The 19,204-nt window shown below is 41.0% G+C and overlaps 1 protein-coding gene across 9 annotated transcripts in view; it reads left to right on the top strand.

The window, feature by feature from the left end:
* The first annotated feature begins 5,825 nt into the window (after positions 1-5,825).
* CSNK1A1 (casein kinase 1 alpha 1) overlaps positions 5,826-19,204 on the top strand; it is a 52,097-nt gene continuing 38,718 nt past the window's right edge. For 4 of the 9 annotated variants that reach the window (XM_038412032.2, XM_038412030.2, XM_038412027.2 and 1 more), the window contains exons 1-2: positions 5,882-6,461; positions 7,271-7,377. In XM_038412032.2, coding sequence (XP_038267960.1) covers positions 6,339-6,461; positions 7,271-7,377 — 230 coding nt within the window. In that variant the 5' untranslated portion in view covers positions 5,882-6,338. Of the gene's footprint in view, positions 6,462-7,270; positions 7,378-19,204 lie in introns of all 9 variants that reach the window. The other 5 variants (XM_043520167.1, XM_038412033.2, XM_038412035.2 and 2 more) reach the window with 4 other exon arrangements.

Raw genomic sequence — 19,204 nt, 5'->3', positions numbered from 1 at the left:
GCCGATGTCATTTCAATATCATACATCTAGACTTGGAAGAATTATATTTTTTTAAAAATAATTTTGATGGCTAATATTGATTTTTAAGCTTTTTTTCCAATTTGTATCAATTTAAATCTTCAGTTGTGCAAAATTATGGGATTTAAACTTTTTTTATTGTTATCGATTTACATTTTCACAGCTGTAGGAAAGTTGGGGGAAATCAGGAAGTAATTATTTAAGACAGTAGACAATGAGATTTAAGAGGTTAAAGCTTTGTAACTGTTAAAAACCAACTGTGAGAATCACATGTCAAAATACACAATATAAATATCTTTAAATCAAATTCTAATAAGTTCTCAGGCAGCATTTTTCTTACTTTGCCTATTTGTAAATTTCAGTTATTATCTATGGAAATATTTTTGCAGCAGCTTGTGTGTGTGTGTGTGTGTGTGTGTGTGTGTGTGTTTGTGCAGTGAAACTGACATTCCCTGATAAGAGTTGAATCCTTCCAAGCCTACATACATTCTGCCATGTTCCTTGAGCCTCAGGCAGATGAATGACATGGTGGAATTGTCCCTGTGATCTTGTGTGCACATGTGCATGGAAAGCATATGTGTGTGCATGTGTATGTTTAAATAAAAAGAAAAGGAGTACTTGTGGCACCTTAGAGACTAACAAATTTATTAGAGCATAAGCTTTCGTGAGCTACAGCTCACTTCATCGGATGCATTTGGTGGAAAAAACAGAGGAGAGATTTATATACACACACACAGAGAACATGAAACAATGGGTTTATCATACACACTGTAAGGAGAGTGATCACTTAAGATAAGCCATCACCCACAGCAGGGGGGGGAAAAGGATATTTCTTGTTATTTCCTCTGATATTCTTGTTAACTGCTGGAATTAGCCTACCTGCTTGTCACCATGGAAGGTTTTCCTCCTTTCCCCCCCCTGCTGTGGGTGATGGCTTATCTTAAGTGATCACTCTCCTTACAGTGTGTATGATAAACCCATTGTTTCATGTTCTCTGTGTGTGTGTATATAAATCTCTCCTCTGTTTTTTCCACCAAATGCATCCGATGAAGTGAGCTGTAGCTCACGAAAGCTTATGCTCTAATAAATTTGTTAGTCTCTAAGGTGCCACAAGTACTCCTTTTCTTTTTGCGAATACAGACTAACACGGCTGCTACTCTGAAACCTATGTTTAAATAGTGGGCAATGCATATGTTTGTGTGTGTATGGAATCAAAAGGTTACCTGGGGAGATGATTGTATTGATGTTGATGCCTTTGCTAACTAGAAGCATAAACAGATAAATAGATCTCTTTTCTTTCTGTCCAGACAGCCAAAACTCCCATCCAGCTTTCATCATATTTCATCTTCGCTATTGTGGCCTCCCAAACCTCCATATCACCATACAAAATGCAGCTGTTAAGATCATCTTCTTTGTTTTGACCAAGTCTCTTTGACTCTCCTCACTGGCTCCCTTGGTTTCATGGCATCAAGTTTAACCTTCTTGTCCTCACTTTCAAGGCCTTTCAGAGCTCTACTCACCAAATGTTCGTCAGCTTCTCACACACATCTCTGTGTCTTCTTCCTGGCTGCCCTCTATGCCCAGAACATCCTTCCTGAACTGATCCTCTTTCAAATCTTTCAAAACCTCTCTCTGCTGTGATGCCTGTAAGAAGTTAGCTAATTAATAATGGCTTGAGGGACAGATGGGGATAACTGGCATTTACCTTTTATATTTATTTATATATTTAAAATTATCAAGAGAAAAATAACAAATATTTATATGTATATTACAAATTGTGTATGTTTCATCATATCCCCCTTCATATGATACTTGTCTTCTTAGATTGTAAGCTCTTCAGGGCAGACACAGTGTCTTCATGGGATTCCAATCTTGATTGGAGTCTCCGGGTGCCACCGTAATATAAATATTCAGTGGAACAATTTTTATCGTGAGGGTGCTGAGAGCCATTGAACCAAACTGTAAACTCTGTGTATAATGGAAACCACTTCAACCAGGGGCTGTGGCAGTACCCCTCAGCACCCAAGTTCCAGCACTTATGTAAGTATTAGTTTTAAACAGTAATAATAGTAAGTTTCAGTGTAGCAGCCGTGTTAGTCTGTATTCACAAAAAGAAAAGGAGTACTTGTGGTACCTTAGAGAATAACAAATTTATTTGAGCATAAGCTTTCGTGAGCTACAGCTCACTTCATCGGAATGCATCCGATGAAGTGAGCTGTAGCTCACAAAAGCTTATGCTCAGATAAATTTGTTAGTCTCTAAGGTGCCACAAGTACTCCTTTTCTTAATAATAGCAGTAACTTTTCAGCCATCAGATGGCAGCATTGCACAATTTTGCAGATCTAGAGCAGAGAGGTCAGTAGCACTCAGATACGCCCATATATGGTCTATTTATCGGATAACCTGTTTTTCCTGCTCTTCCAGATAAATGTGACTCAAGCCAAACAACTTCCCAACTGCTCAAATCCCTTCAAGAGCAGCTATTAAAAATCCTGTAGAGCTTTAAGTGCTTCTCAGTCGTCCTGAGCTGTTTGCACATCATGATCAACAGTAACAGCACTGGCAACAGGGGACACAAAGCTCCTTATTTAGAAATGAGTTGACGGAGTTGTTCTGATACATCTCACGTGCCCTTGAAAGTCCAGTTCCCTCCTCCTGTGATATGTATCCATACTCCTTGGTACAAGATCAATATTCACTTTCAGTGAGAGACCAGTGCAGATATTCTTACTTATGCAAACAATCAATTATAGAATTTACATGGGAATGAGTTTTGGGCAGACTCTAACTTTGGGCATCCTTACTGATTCTAAAGTATGTGGATTAGTCCAGAATGTGACCAGTGTTGGTTAAGATCAGTTTTATTTTCATTGCAGGGAGAGATGGGACCAAAGCAAAACTTAGATCCAAATACCCTGAAACACAAGAAAGTTTGGAGCTGAACTTTGCAGTTCAGGATCATTGCTAACTGCAAGCTTCATCCCCTACTTGGACTTCGTCATCCCTCTTGGTTTCCTGCTTTGCAGCCACCTTATAGATAACAAGGGGAGACCAAATGAATTTAGGCAAGTCTCAGAGTTATCACATAGTCACAGCCTAGGGCTTGTTGACCGAGAGTTTTTCTACCACTATAACTAGATCAATATACAACCGCTAGTGTGGTTGCAGATATATCCGGGGAATAAGCTTTACCGGTATAAGCACCTTTATACTGGTGTAACTGCATACACGCTAGAGGTTGTACCACTTTAACCATATCAGTATAAAGTCACAGTCCTAATCAAAGTAGTTAAATCGATACATAAACTGTGTGTGTAGACAAGGCCTTAAATTAGGCTCCTTATCATTCATAAGCATGTGGTTAGCAACCCCACCAGCTGAGCTGAAAGGGAGCTTCTGTGGCTGATCCAGTTAGCAAGAGACATGCCAAGTTGGCATCTTATGTATGCTGCTCTTATAATTTGGCTGCATTTCTCTAGGTACTTTCTCAACAGGGCTGGAGGCCTAAATCTTCTCCCAAATTTAGTCTTGCTTGGTGGAGCCCATCCTGACAGTGAGTAATAATGAGTCACAAGGAATTCTCAGTTTCATGCTCTTGCAAAAGAACAATGCAGAGAATGGATCGAGAGGACAAAGAAGGAAAGAACATTTAAAAAAGCAGAAAGAAACAGCAAACCCAGAATATATCTGTCTGACACAAAGCAGCTGATTAAAGAACTACCGGCAGAAATTTGCAAGGTATCTCCAGGAATTAGTGCTACACACTTTACAATCCAAAAAGACTCGTAGCTGAACCAAGTTTATGAGATAAATCAAATCATGTCAGACCTACCAAAGAAGGATGATAAAACAGAGGTTGTGTACGCACAAAAGCACAAGACAGCTCCACTCCATTCTTAATTCACCCCTATTGTGCTTTTGGGCCTGAGATACTGCAGCAAGGATCTCATAATAGCAGGAGGACCTTAGGTGCCACATGTTATTCTGAATTTATTTTTTTATACAATGAAGTCAAGCACTTAACATTAATGTACCAAAGGTTTTCAGATTTGATTTGGGTAAGTTGTCAGCAGAGCTTGGAAACAATCCACTTTGGGCCATACTCAGAGCTGATGTAAAAGGTGATGTGAATTACAGGTCATGTGTGTACTGGTCAGAAAGATGGTGTAAATGGGTGTAATTGACACATTGAAGATCAAGAAGGGGGTATGTAGCAGGAAAATTGACTAAGAGGATGGGTACAAGAATCAGATCTATGAATACTGCATTTAAGCACAATGTAACATTACTGCTATTTTCCTCAATGTGACCCCAAAGCATTAATTTATTATTATTTATAATGCACCTAAGTTAGGTACCTGCTCCAAAGAGGTTCTAGAGGAGACTCCATCCACTTATAAAAAGGGCCAAATGTAAGCTGTTGCAACTGCTTTGACTTCAGTGGGAGTGGACCCATTTACCCCTGATCTGACTTTTAGGCCCTTTATATCTTCAAAGTATTTTTCACCTAGGGTCCTCTCAGCCACTTTACAAAGAGCCAACCAACCATCAATATTTAGCAGATTGGTTTGTGCGATGGACAAAAAGCATCTGTGTACGTGCGGCCAAATTCTCAGAAGTGACCACTGATTTTGGATACCTCTGGTTTTGGGTGCCCAAGTGTTGCAATGCCAGCTCTCATGACATTTGTTTTTTTTCATAAAGCCTCAGCACCCAGAGTCACGTGATTAATTGAAGATCTCAGCTTACATTTTAAAAATTGTCTCTATCCTTTATGTCTGCAGAGAAAACTTGAAAATATTAACCTTAGAGGCTCAAAAAACAGATGCCAAACAAAAAAAGAACTCAAAATTTAGACTTTTTAAAATCTCATAATTTTTAAGCCAAGCTCATGATTTTTCTGGGGCTTGACTCTGATTTTTGAATACTCAGCATGAGGAATACTGCCAGCTAGAGACATTGTGGGACCAATTTTCCAGTGCTGAGTGCTGAGCACCAATTGAGAAGCTCCCCCTAACTGCACTGAATGCTGCAATAGATGCTGAAGATCTCTGAAAATCAGGCTCCAGCTGTCACAAGTTGGGCACCAAAAACGGAAGCACCCACAATCAGATGGCCCCCTCTGAAAGTGACTGATTTCTTTCAAAAAAAGAAAAGGAGTACTTGTGGCACCTTAGAGACTAACAAATTTATTAGATGCATCGTAATGCATCCGATGAAGTGAGCTGTAGCTCACAAAAGCTTATGCTCTAATAAATTTGTTAATCTCTAAGGTGCCACAAGTACTCCTTTTCTTTTTCGAATACAGACTAACACAGCTGCTACTCTGAAACCTGATTTCTTTCAGAGTAGCAGCCGTGTTAGTCTGTATTTGCAAAAAGAAAAGGAGGACTTGTGGCACCTTAGAGACTAACACATTTATTTGAGCATAAGCTTTCGTGAGCTACAGCTCACTTCATCGGATGCACTACTGATTTCTAAGATTGCTAGCGCAGGGCCCTGGCTTTGCTTTCCCCGAAACAAGGTTGGCTGCCAGAAACAGGCTGCAAAGCCCACGTGCCACTCCCTGGCCCCATTCCCACCAAGTTGGCCGTGTCAAGTGACAGAGGCCCCTTGTGATTTTGAAAGGCCACTGGCCCTTTAAGGATGGGGGCGGGGGACAGGTGAGGGAAGACGGGCGAGCAGGCACCCTTTCCTTTTCACCCTTCCACCTGGTTTCCGAAGAGGGTTGCGCGCATGTGCACTTGCGGAAGCTGACGCTGCGTGAAGAGCCGAGCTACTCATTGAACGTGAGTCAACTCTGTCTACGCATGCGCGCTGGCTCAACGTCCTCGCCTGCCCTCTTAGCTTGCACTTGCGCGTTTTGTGTCCTGTCGAACATGCGCAGTAGCTGCCCCGCCCCGTTCCCAGAGTGCCCTGCGCGGTGAAGAAGCGGCGGCCGCAGAGTGGAGGCATTTTGTGTCCGGGATAGCAGCCGCGCGATATACAAGATGGCGGCGGCTGCTGAGTGAAGTACCGGCGGCGGCGGCCGGGATCCGGCGGTGCCAGCTGCGCTCGGACCCCCAGAGCCTCCCGGTGCCACTCCCGTATCTCTGGAGCGGGCAGAGAGTGTAGTGGCGCCCGGCCGGGGAGTAGGGCAGAGCCGCGGGGGAGGACGCCCGCCGCAGGGGCCCGGCCTAAGCTGAGCGGCGGGGACCACATTCCTCCTCCGCTGCCGCCTCCTCCCGGGCGGCGTAGTGCCCCCCAGGCCCGTTGTTCCAGCGTAGGACCCCCATCTCCCTTCCCCTCAGCGCCGGGAGGGCCGCGAGCCGCCCCTCACCATGGCGAGCAGCAGCGGCTCCAAGGCCGAGTTCATCGTCGGGGGTAAATACAAGCTGGTGCGGAAGATTGGGTCGGGCTCGTTCGGGGACATCTATCTGGCCATCAACATCACCAACGGGGAGGTAAGGGCGCCACGTAGCCCCGCAGGGAGCCCCGCGACTCATCCCTGCAGGGAGTCCCCGCCCCAGTGACCCTCGTCGAGCCGGGGTCCTGTCAGCACAGGGAGCCCAGGCCCCTGTGGTTGGCTTCACCAAGAGATTGAGCGATCCGCGTACCCGCTGCGGTGGTTAGTCCGCTACCAGAGGGAGGCTGGCCGGCCCTTCGCAGGAGAAACTTACCGGGTGATAGCACATCGATTCGGGGGATCTCCACTTACCCTGGGGATGGGTGGTAGAGTTAGGAACTCCCCCCTCAAAAGGGGGTTATGTCCCTTGCCATCAGCAGCGCAGGGGGCCATCTTCCCCTCCCCCAGTCGTCTATCCCTTTCCACTTTGAGGGGGCACACACTTACCTGGCACTGAACATATGGTGAGAAACACAGAAGACCTCCCCACACACACACACACACACACACTCTCTCTCTCTCTCTCTCTCCGGTTTTCTTCTTTTTCCTCTCTCCATCCCACATTTTTCTGAGCCACGAAGAAACAATTCCTATCTCGATTAGTTGTATGGATCTGAAGACTAAACATCTCTGGTATTTCCCTTCCAGGATGGATATTTATGCACAAATCAGCACCGTGTGGATTTTATTTGCAGAGCCTGCTGCTTCTCCATATTATGGATATTGAGCTAGTGTTGTGAGCTCTAGAAAATTTTCCCATATTCCCAAAATCTACTGCAGCAGACCTCTGAGTGGGAGTGGAGTGCTGTGTCCTCCTAAACCCCTGTGCTTGGTGGATACTCTGATCCCTGTTCCCTCTCACTGCAGGAAGTGGCTGTGAAGTTGGAGTCTCAGAAGGCCAGGCATCCCCAGTTGCTGTATGAGAGCAAATTGTACAAGATTCTGCAAGGGGGAGTTGGCATCCCACACATAAGGTAAGAGTCAAACAAGCTGTGGGACACCAGTATGGATTCTTGTGTGTGCATCAGTTTGTGATGGGGCTCCATGGTTAGAGAAGGGGTGAGTGAATTTTACTCAGGATTGATTTAGGAGGTGGAAAAGTGTGTGTCTGGTAGAATTAGCAGGATCTCTCCAACCCATTCCCCCTTACTGCCCTGTAGATTTCATCCCTTTATGCAGCAGTCCCTGAGGAGGGGGAATTCCTGTAGGATTTGTGATTGGGAGTGTAGGCTGGCTTCCTGGGAGGCAGCATTGGAAATGGCTGCTCTCTTTTGTTGTGTTTTTGTTCCAACATGTCTTCCTTCTCTGCTCAGAAAATGGCGGATGGACGTGACTAACCCTTCCCCCATCTTCTGTTGGGACATGGGACATGTTCTGGCATGTACCTCTCCCTTCCATCATGTTTGTGTGTCTGGAAGGCTCAGGCCTGCGGAGAACCTCCAGGGGGAATGAAATGGCAGCCCCTTTCTGTTGCCCACAACAGATGCGTCGCTGAGCCCTCTAGAGATACAGTGCCAAGATTATTCCTCCCCCTTCCATTTGCTTGTTATGCAGCCTCTGTGTTTCATGCTGGTTATGAAAACATGTTTTAATACATCAGGGGAGACTTAGTCAGAACTATTTTTAAATTTTTTTAGTAGTGAAGCATACTTGAGAATTGGATTAATTTACTAATACTGGTAGGTCAGCCAGGTGAGCAAGAATAAAGCAAAAACTGGTGGGTTCCCCTTACTTCAGTATAGAGATGAATTGAAATGTAACGGTCTTTATACAAAAACTTTATAAAAGTTGTCACTTTTCAAGAGCCTTCATTAGAATCTTATCGCATTTAAAATTTTGTGAATTGTGTTTAACATCTGTTGTGTGGTGAGTGCGAAGAAAATCAAAGCTATGTTATTGGAGTCAATAGCTACATAAACATAACTTAGTGGCTTGCAAAGGATAGGGTATTAGCAGTAGTTAGGATTGGAAGAATTAGATTTTTATTGGTAAATCTTGATAAACATCAATTTCACCGTGTACACACAAACCAATGAAAAATTTCCATCAATAATATAGATTTACAAATAGGCAAAGTAAGAAAAATGCTTCTTGAGAATGTAATTTGATTTAAGGATATTTACGTTGTATATGAGGTGAGGTGATGATTTTGAAGCTTTAACTTTTTGAATCTCAACATCTGCTCTCATTAAATTATTATTGTCTGATCCCCCAAAAGTTCCTGCAGCTGTTAAAATTTAAATTGATAAATATAGAAAATGTTTAAAATTCAATGTTAGCCATCAGTTTAAAAAAACAACAACAACAAATTGAACTCTGACAAGCCTAGCTATAGTACGTGCTTTGTACCCCTTTTTTTCCTTGTTTTATAATACATAATGGGTATAACCCCACAGATTTTGTAGGACATTGTGACTGGCCGCTGTTATTGTAGGACATGTTTTGTAAATCTTATTGAATACTAATTGGTTTAATGCTTTCTTTAGTTTAAAATAAGGATATTTGTGTGTGCCCCCAGTTATGAGCAGTAATATCTCCTGCACATATGCCATAACTATATTGCCATAGGCTGCATTGTGCTATATATTTAAACCCTTTGTAAAATCAGTATAGCCTTATGTAAGGATAGAGCAAATATACCTGGCTGAAGTAAAAAACCTCTAGCTTTAAGCGTGAGACCAGAGCTGCACAGATTATGCAGTTTCAATATCCTTTTCACAGTTTTAAAAATGAGAGCCTTCCATTGAAGAAATACTTGACATTGTCTATTGAAATGCCACTTCTGAAATAGTTGCATATTAAAATAATGCTGACTTGGAAAAACTGCCAAAGCGAACAAGTGTTTAATATTTCACTACCAGTCTGAAAAAACAGGTATTTTTAGGGAAATGTAAATTGTTACTCTTTAAGTGAAAAACATACCTGTTATGCTACCAACAAATGCTTAATTTAGTATTCTTTCAATATAGCAGAAGTGAATTACAGTTCAAAGAGATTTCATCAGGCTTGATCAGTGATAACTTATTACTGTTTTTTCCAAGCTGAGATGCTAAAAGTCGACTTAAATAAGATTCTTGTATAAAACTTACCTACTGTTTGATATCACTGAAAGAAAAAAAACTTGTTTTTAATATTTTAGTTTTTTCTTTGTGCATTTGACAGTATTTTATATATCCCATTTCACTTTGTATATAGTCAGCAATTTCCCCTTTGTTTATTTTAAATGTGTTTTTTCCACACAATGGGGTAATGAACAACTGTTTTAAAGAACAGGAAATGATGAGTAATATCACAAAAAATTGATTGGGAGATTTGGCAACTGATATGGTATCTGAAACTACTCAACTCACTATTTTTTTAAAATTGAAGAGAGTTCAGGTTGAGCAATCCCTTAGATTAGGTGACTGAAACAGTCTCTGGTCAATTTCACTTTCAGGTTCTCACAGTGCTAGTCCTACCATACAATGTTTTGCAAAATGCTGCCTTTCAGAACATCTGCCCTAATTCGAAATTCTTCCACAGCACTTCTGCTGGGTTTAAATCTTGCATGGGGGGGGGCGTATTGTAACCACACACTTCTGCTTTTGGCTAGCATTCTGCTCAATGATATCTGGTGACAGTTGCAGTGAGAGAACCTAAAATAAAGTGCTTCTTATTTTGCGTTTTCTACTTTAACATCAGAGAAGGGCAATAACAATTTGTTCAAGAAAGTTCTTGTCCACAAACATTAAGATGATGCAATTTGATTCAGGCCAAATACTTGTGTTCTGTGAATGAAGATGAATAACCTGACTTACAACATGGAATGTGTCACTAGAACACCCATCAAGGATATGTACATTGTACAAAGAATTAATTTGTGACTTTGATCCTGGTGATGTCCATATAGTGTGCATGTTGTGCTCGATTTTCCAGTATGTCTCTTTATACACATGTGATCTGGTACTCTTTAAATCCATTCCAATCTGGAAAATGTTTGACTTTTATATTTAGTTTAGTTAGGTTTTCAGTTAAATATTCTGACAGTACACCACATCAATACTATGACAGAATGTGTGTATCTGAACAATTGGAATAGAATTGAGTTGTGCTCTGTTTGAGGAGAACATTAAGGAAAATTTAATCCTTTTTTTCTTCATAAATCAGGCAAGCTTTAAAACTGTTATAAAACCTTACAGCTGCACTCTATTAAAGTAGTCATAACAGGAGGCATTGTGATCAGTGGATAGGGCACTTGACAGGGATTCGAGAGCTCATTCCTGGCTTTGCCACTGGCTTGTCGTATAACCTTGGAAATGTCACTTTATTGTTCTGTACTTCAGTTTCCCAATCTGTAAAACCAAGGTAATACTTTACAAAAGAATGCAAGATCACATTCGACAAACTGGGGAAAGGCCAGAGGAGTGCTACAGAAACAATTAAAGTTTTAGAAAACATGACCTATGAGAACCTGGGGGGAAAAAATGGGGATGTTACATCAGGAGAAGAGAAGATGGGGGGGGGGGGGGGGGGAAGGAACATAAGTCTTCAAGAAAGTAGAAGGTTATTGCAGAGAGGAGGGGGGATAAATTGTTCTCCTTACCCACAGAGGACAGGACAAGAAATGATGAGCTTAAATTGAAGCAAGGGAGATTTAGATTAGACATTAGGAAAAGCTTCCTAACTGTAAGGGCAGTCGAGCACTGGAACAAATTATGTAGGGAGGTTGTGGAATCTCCAGCAGTTGGAAACTTAAGAACAGGTTAGTCAAACATAGCAGGAGTGGTCTAGATCGGGGCGGGCAAACTATGGCACGGGGGCCACATCTGGCCCTTCAGACATTTTAATCTGGCCCGTGATCTCCTGCCGGGGAACAGGATCCAGGGCTTGCCCCGCTCCATGCGTGCTGTGGCTCCGCGCACCTCCCAGAAGCAGCAGTATGTCCGCCCTCTGTCTCCTACGCATAGGGGCAGCCAGGGGGCTTTGCATGCTGCTCCCACCTCAAGCGCCAGCCCCACAGCTCCCATTGGCTGGCAGGTCAATGGGAGCTGCAGGGGTGGCGCTTGTGGACAGAGCAGCATGCCGAGCCACCTGGCCGCGCCTCCACGAAGGAGCCAGAGGGGAGATGTACCGCTGCTTCCGGGAGCTGCTGGAAGTAAGCGCTGCCCGAAGCCTGCACCCCGACCCCCTCCATCACCCCTGCCCTAGCCCTGATTCCCCTCCGAACCTCTTGGTCCCACTGTCCTGGACCCCAGAGCCTGCACCACCAGCCAGAGCCCTCACTCCCCCACTGCACCCAAAGCCCCTGCTCCAGCCCGCAGACCCCTCCCGCACCCTGAACTCCTCATTTCTGGCCCCACCCCAGGGCCCGCATCCCAATCCCCAATTTTGTGAGCATTCATGGCCTGACATACAATTTCCATGCCCAGATGTGGCCCTCGGGCCAAAAAAGTTTGCCCACCCTGGTCTAGATAATACTTGGTCCTGCCTCAGTGCAGCTGACTGGACTAGATAACCTATCGAGGTCCCTTCCAGTCCTATGTTTCTATGAATCAGTGTTGAGACCTGTGTATAAAAAACACTAGATAAGACCTTTGTTATGCTTATACAAGAAATAAAATGGTACGTCTGAGTTACTAATGTAAAGATTATGCAGGCTAGCTTCTGAAAAACATGTTGGGCCTTCTTAGGCCTGGCCTACAGTAGAAAATTTGGTTGATTTAACTGTGTCCATTGGGGTGAAAAATCCACACCCCGGAGTGGCATTGTTAAGCCAATCTGTGTGCCTGTGTAGACAGCTAGGTTGATGGAAAAATTCTTCTTTTGACCTACCTGTCACCTGGGGTGGTGGACTACCTGTGTTGAAAGGAGAACCCTTCCTGTTGCCGTAGGTAATGTTACACTGAAGTGCTACGCTTAAGTGTAGATATACCCTATATATATATATATCAAAGCAGTAAACACGGAAGTGCAGTTGTTAATACTTTTGCAATAAGGGAAGTCTGTTTAATATTCAACTCTCTTGCACCTTAGATGCAAGCACAGAAACATGCTTAGATAGATCTAGTAAAACCAAGATGACTAGACTTGATCTTTGAGATATTTTAAGATAAATTAGCAAAAAAAAAAAAAACCCCTTACATGCATTCATAATGTGTAAAGAAGCAAAAGGGCAAAATCCAATTTTAAAATACGTTTTTGAATGTCATCTCAAAGAACTGAGAAAGCTGACAGTACACGAATCTTCAGCCATCACTGTAAACAGGACAGGTTGGAGACTTTGCAATCCTTATGTCTAAGATTTAAAAAAAAGTCAGATTTGGGCAGGAAAGGTTTTGCTTTATGGTGTAAAAGAAGCTTTGAAAAAAGGGCACAGCTTTTATTCCATACTCCCACCATGCAGACCCCTTCAAATTATTAAGAATTTGAAAATAGTTCCGAGTACGAGGAACTATATAAATGCACTAGTAGTTAAACAGTGTAATGTGTGTTCTTGACACTTACATTTATTGTACAACATGAATTTCATTTTTGGTTGACAGAGCTTGAATCAAGGTACACTTCAAATGATTTTGTGCCCTAAGGCAGCTCTGATGGACTGAATGAAGTCCGCATTCTTCTGGCAGGTTTATCCAGATGGTGCTAGGGCATTAAGTCAGTCTGCTTCTTGTACTGGCAATGCATTTTCATCTGTTACCCCAAATTAATGTGATCAATTAAACAAGAAAGTATTTGAGTTTGTACCAGATTCCTTGGTTCTGGCTGGCTGTGTATTTGGCTGGTGGCTTGTTCTGAACTTTTTCTTGTATGTATTAATTAATCAATCATTGTAACTTAAATGTCTTTCAAGATGCACCCTCTACATATTTTTAAATAGGTTTTCTTTGGGTAGAGATTTTTCTTGAGGATTAGTTGGTCAGATGAATTGTCAGGATCTGGCTGTATTTGGAATGGATGATGTATCTGCTCCTTGGTTATAGCCAATCATTTGTAACATATTAAATGTTGCATTTATTTGAGGGCAGAACTAAGGCTGTGGCTACATGAGGAAGCCATTGCTCTTGTGTAGACAAGGCATAATAACACACACTGATGGGTGATAATTAATGGCACTAAAAATATACCATTGGTTCTTTGATGAATTCCAAGGCTACTGAAAAAATGTGTTGTGTATATCATAGCTTTCCTTCCACTCAGCTTAATGTTCAAATCGGTTGTATATTCTACAGGTGATGAGGCATGTTTATGCCAATTTTCATATTCCTTATTGCAGGGGGAGTGGAGGGAGAAGGTTGGAGCTTCTTACCACCCACCGTCTTCATGGAAAGCAAATTCTAGAAGATTGTTATGATTAACCTTATTCTCCTGATATGACCTACCAGGTTTAGAGAAGTCTGCACTATGTTCTCACTGTAGGAGTCTTAATACCCCACTAAGCATATGAAGCTGACTAAAGTGACATTTTAATTTAGTCGTAAGTAGAATCGCACCGTTTTATGGAGCTATTCAAATTTAACATTTAGCATAGATCCTTCCTAACTCATAAAATGAATAAAACTTACTCTGGCATTAAGCCTTAAGAGTGCAGTATGTGCAGTTAGATGTGTAGTGATGTAAAGGACTTTGGAAATGTATTAATTTTAAAACCATTCAAATTTATAAATATTATAGCTTATGATAAAGCACCCTTCAAACAGGGTGTCCTGAAACATCTTAAAAATGTTCAAGGGTCTCTTGGCTGTAGTGTTCGCTAGTATCTCCCATAATAATGAATTATTCAGGGAAACAGTGAAACTGAGTTACGTAGTGCTGTCAAATGCACAAAGCAAATTGAAAAAATTGGTACTTAATAGTAATCCTAGAGTTTTATTAATAATAGATGCATAATTTTCAGACATCTTTTCAAGTGAATGTCCCTTTAAGCAGTGTGTTATACAAGTTAAATATTTTAACTGGTGAGGATGCATTCTCAGCTTGGAACTGCTTATTTGAGATCATAAGACAGGGCTTGAAAAACAGACCTGCTAGCCAGATGAGACATGGAGAGGGCACAACTATAACTTCCACTGGCAGCGCTCTGGTGAAAAAAGTCCATTTTTGTGAGCTGCTGGAATGAGGGAGGGTCCTGTCAATGGATTCTGTTTCATATTTGTAGGCATGTATGACTCCCCTGCCACTTTTTTCCCTTCCAGCAACTGATGCTTTTCTTTTTGTGGCAGAGCCTTTTGGCTGACAAGGGGGGGTCATGTCTTCTATTGAATAGGGATAGCTTCAATCTTTTTTAGATCTTCTCTTATACTTGGCTCTATCTGCTTCTGCTCACACCTTTTATCTAGCAGAAGCAGATACCAAGGTAGCCAACGGTTTTCAGTTTCAATATATGTGGCATCCTGTATGCAGTAATTAAACTGACCCAGTTTTTTTGTCAGTTTTCATCCTGCTTGGGAAAGCTGAGCGGCACTAGAGCAATATAAAGACTTGGGATGAAAGCACTCCATGGGTTCCTCCTTATATTGGAGGATTACCTTTGCAACAAAAAGGCAGGAAGGTTTAATTTCTATAGAAACATATATGTAGAAACAATTTACCAGATGTAGATTTTCTGCCTTAAGCAATTAGTAAAATAGCAAGTCAATCACTTAGAAGTGCATATGCAGCATGAAGAATTCCAGTCAATTTAAACGATCGGGTTGCATGGTATTTATGGGAATGAGTTGCACTAGCATACTTCAAATATTTGAAATCTGTCTTAGCTGTACAAAACAGTCACAATATTTTATTTATAGTAACTCTCTAACTTTCCTATAGAAAGTGTTTAGTTGCCGCTTCTTAATTTACTACTTGGGTAGCCTAATTTATAACTAACATTAGTTGCCACAGTGAGTGATATCTGCTAAATATTTCACTTGACGGTACCAGTTATCCCATATTAGGTTAATTGCATTTGTATTCCTGACTCTTAGTTGGTCAACAATTAAGAATTGTTTTTCCAGCTTTATGGAAGAGAACATACAAGTCAATATGGAGAAGCTAACACATAGGTAAATTGTAAAATACTTAGGCAATTCAGTCTCAAATATCTCATGATGAAAGGCTCTGTTTTTCTTTGTGCATTACATTATTGCTGCTTCTGGAGACGTTGAATCAGCAAGTGTAAAGAATCCAAACTTTCGGTACATAGGCATACTTGTTTGCCATGAAATTTTCCTCCCTCTTTTTAATAGTTGAGAAGTGACTGCCATAATGAAATTGTATATTTGAAATGGAAAGATACTAAGGAACCAGTTGCTTGGTACCAGTCGGAATAATTGTAGGCTAAAGCAGTACAGGATACTGACAAAACATAGGGAACTAAGACAAATAAATGTGTGTAATGTCCTGGTAGAGGTATGAAATCCATATGCGTAAGTTATGCTGGATGTCAATAAGTTACCACTGATATTTTCAGGTAGTCCGTTTCATTAGATGTAGTCTGAGATAAAACGCATTTCTATTTGAGTAAACGAGATCTAAAGCTGTAGTGATGTTTGAACTTTAACTTAATATCTACAATTTACAACAGCTTTGTCTGCATTTCCTCATGCACTCAAATGCACAGTTGTGCTTCTTGTGTCTAAGACTGCTAACATGGCTACGTTCTGCTTCAGTTTTATTGTATTTAGTAACATGATGTACTTCGTAACTGTCACTAAGAATGCCTTTGAGATTGCTTTGAGATTATTCCTTTGAGTCCTTTATGCCAGTGTTTGAGTTTTAAGTTTGTGCCCCAGTTAAGGGCAGATCTGTATGTTTGAGAACTCTTAGATGGGTATTTATCTGAAGATGTAATGGCTTTTTCTGCTCCTTGAAGTTATGTGAATGCTGTTTATACTTCCCTACTGACTTGCAATTAAGCTCTTAACTGCTATTTTGTAGAACAGTGGAAGTGGTACAACATGGTCTGAAATCAGGCCTAGAATTTCACTGGCTGTTTAGCTAACATAGAAACAAGTGGTTTCATCTATTTCTGCTCCTACACGTGGCTTTCTTCCTTCTCCCTCTGTTAAATACTCTAGCGAGTCCTTCCTCACACAAGAGTGAATGTACAGTCTACTTTAGGAGGTAACATTTGACCATAAGGTTACTGCTTTGATGATTGAACAAAATTGTGTTGTTAGTAAACTTGCTCTTGTGACATCTGGTTTCTCAAGATGTTCTAAATATTAATTTGTCACTGGCCATATTCTTTTAACATGTATCCACTAACATAAGGGTTTCTACACTGAAAAGTTCCAAAATGTATGTTATAGCTAGGGCCCTACCAAATTCACTGATGTGAAAAACATATCACTGACTCTGAAATCTGATCTCTTGTATGGTTTTACCCTATCCTATACAGAATTCATGGGAGAGACCAGCGTTTCTCAAACTGGGGGTCCCAACCCAAAAGGAGGTTGTGGGGGGTGGGTGTCATAAGGTTATTGTAAGGGGGTTGAGGCATTGCCACTCTTACTTCTGTGCTGCCTTCGGAGCTGGCTTGCCGGAGAGATGGGCCCAGCTCTGAAGGCAGTGCAGAAGTAAGTAGGGTGACCAGATAGCAAGTGTGAAAAATCGGGCGGGGTGGGGTAATAGGAGCCCATATAAGACAGCCCCAAATATTGGGACATCTGATCACCCTAGAAGTAAGGGTGGCAATATTGTGCCCCCCCCACCTTACAATAACCTTGCAAACCCCCAACCCACCTTCCCCCATTTTGGATCAGGACTCCTACAGTTACAACACTTTAAAATCTGAAATTTCACAATATCTGAAATCATGAAATTAACAATTTTTAAAAGTCCATCACTATAAAATGGACCATGAATTTGGTAGGACCTTGGTTGTAGCCAACTTAAAAGCAGTTGCTGTTTTAAAGGATGATGCCTTGGTGGAACTAAGTACGGTAACTGTGTACCTAGCATTGTGGTATCAACACTTTCATTTGCGTTCCTCAAGGTTAGTCATTAAAGAAATAAAAACCATGGGTTTGCTGAGTAAGCCCTAAGGTGAATCATGTGACTTGGCAGAATGCCTGCTTGCCCATCTGGGAGCTGCAAACCAAATAGTTTCACACACCACAGTATCACATGACTGAATTCCCCAGAATAGTGACAGACATTGAAGCACAGGAGGTTACAAACAAGTTTTCCATCTCTGCCTTTGTATGTTATCCTGCTTCAAATAGTAAAAATATGCTAATGCACATATATGACTTGAAGGTTTGTATATTTTTGCAAGTCTTTGATGCCATGTACAGTTTTTTAATTTGAAAGTTTGCCCTTCTTTTAATCAGTACCTTTGAATAGTTCATTTTAATGAATATGAAATTTTCAGCCCATTGGAAAGTAGGGATATGTGCAGGGATGCATACAGTTGTAAATCTGACTACTGGCCCCAGCTCTGTAGGCCTAAAACTCTCAAGGCTACCTCAATTTCTGATCTCCCAGATTTCTTACCCCTATAAACAAGGTGTACTTTACTAACTTGAGTGCAGCCTATATCTAGGGTTGGCAGAATTTGATTTTTCTCTTTTGATTATTTTGACTGATAGTATCAATTTGTGTTTAAGTGTTATAGATTTTTATCAGTTTAAATTTTTCAGTTGTGGAAAGCTGTTTGCGGAAGTAGACGATGGGGGGGTCAGACAGTAATTGTTTAATAACAGTAGTTGTTGATTCAAAAAGTTAAAGCTTTATAACTGTTAAAATGCAAATTGTCAGCATCACATCAAAATATACAATGTAAATATCCTTAAAGCAAACTAAGTTCTCAAGCATCATTTTTCTTTCTTTGCCTATCCGTAAATTTTGATTATCATTGATGAACATATATTTTCGTGTGTGTGTGTGTGTGTGTGTGTGTGTGTGTGTATGGTGAACTCACCATTTATTGACACTTACTGATTAAAAATCTGATCATTCCAAGACTACCAGTAAATCCGTAGCCATGTCCTGAAGTAGCATGACTGTTTAGCTAAACATTGTAAGTATATTTTCCAAGGGTTTGCTTGTGAGAGCCAAGTTTCTGCATTCTTTACTATTAGTTTCCAATAGTAGCAGCTACCAAACAAACCTTGAATGGACAAGATGTAGCCTCACTTCTTAATCCAGTTCCTGGAAACATTACAGGAAAATGAAGTTGTTGATTTGCAGTGTTTAGCAAACCCAGACACTGAATATTTCAGATCTCCTTTACCAAACCTTTCAAATTGACTGGTTATGTGAATCAACAGGAATTATTTCTGACATGTTACAATTTAAGAAATGAAAGTGGTGGTGAAATACTACAGCATTTTCCAACATACTTTCCTTTTAGAAAGTTGTTGCAGAACTAGCTTTGCTTTAGGCCATGGAGACTAAATATTAAAAGCCTGTTAAGAACCCTTGATAAATACTGAAATAATTTATTTTAGAATCGGTTAAGAGGACAGGGTTTTTTCTGTATTTAAAAAAATCCCTAAACAAAATCTGCCTCTTGTGTATTCTAGAATGCCAGCATATGACCCATAAAGAATATAATCCACCCAAAACATAGTTTGTTTTGGTGGGAGGGAGAATATGTTGAGATGTTAACAAAAATCTAAAACTAGACTATAGTCTGGGTGAATGATCCTAGTCCACTTCTTGATAACTGTCTATTTAAAAACAAAATCTGTGCCTTGTTAGAAAAAATCCTACATCTTTCAACAATTCATGGACCTCACTGAGATATACCTGCATGTTTTGGTTGGGGTCAGTTACCTTTTTATTTTTGATAGCAGGAATAGAGCATATTGCTTCCTTGCTTTGTATAATCCTTAATTT

The sequence above is a fragment of the Dermochelys coriacea genome, chromosome 8 (genome assembly GCF_009764565.3).
Source record: "Dermochelys coriacea isolate rDerCor1 chromosome 8, rDerCor1.pri.v4, whole genome shotgun sequence".
In the NCBI taxonomy this organism is placed as follows: Eukaryota; Metazoa; Chordata; order Testudines; family Dermochelyidae; genus Dermochelys; species Dermochelys coriacea.
Note: the sequence above shows the minus strand (reverse complement) of the source record. Positions and strands in the feature narration are given on the sequence as shown.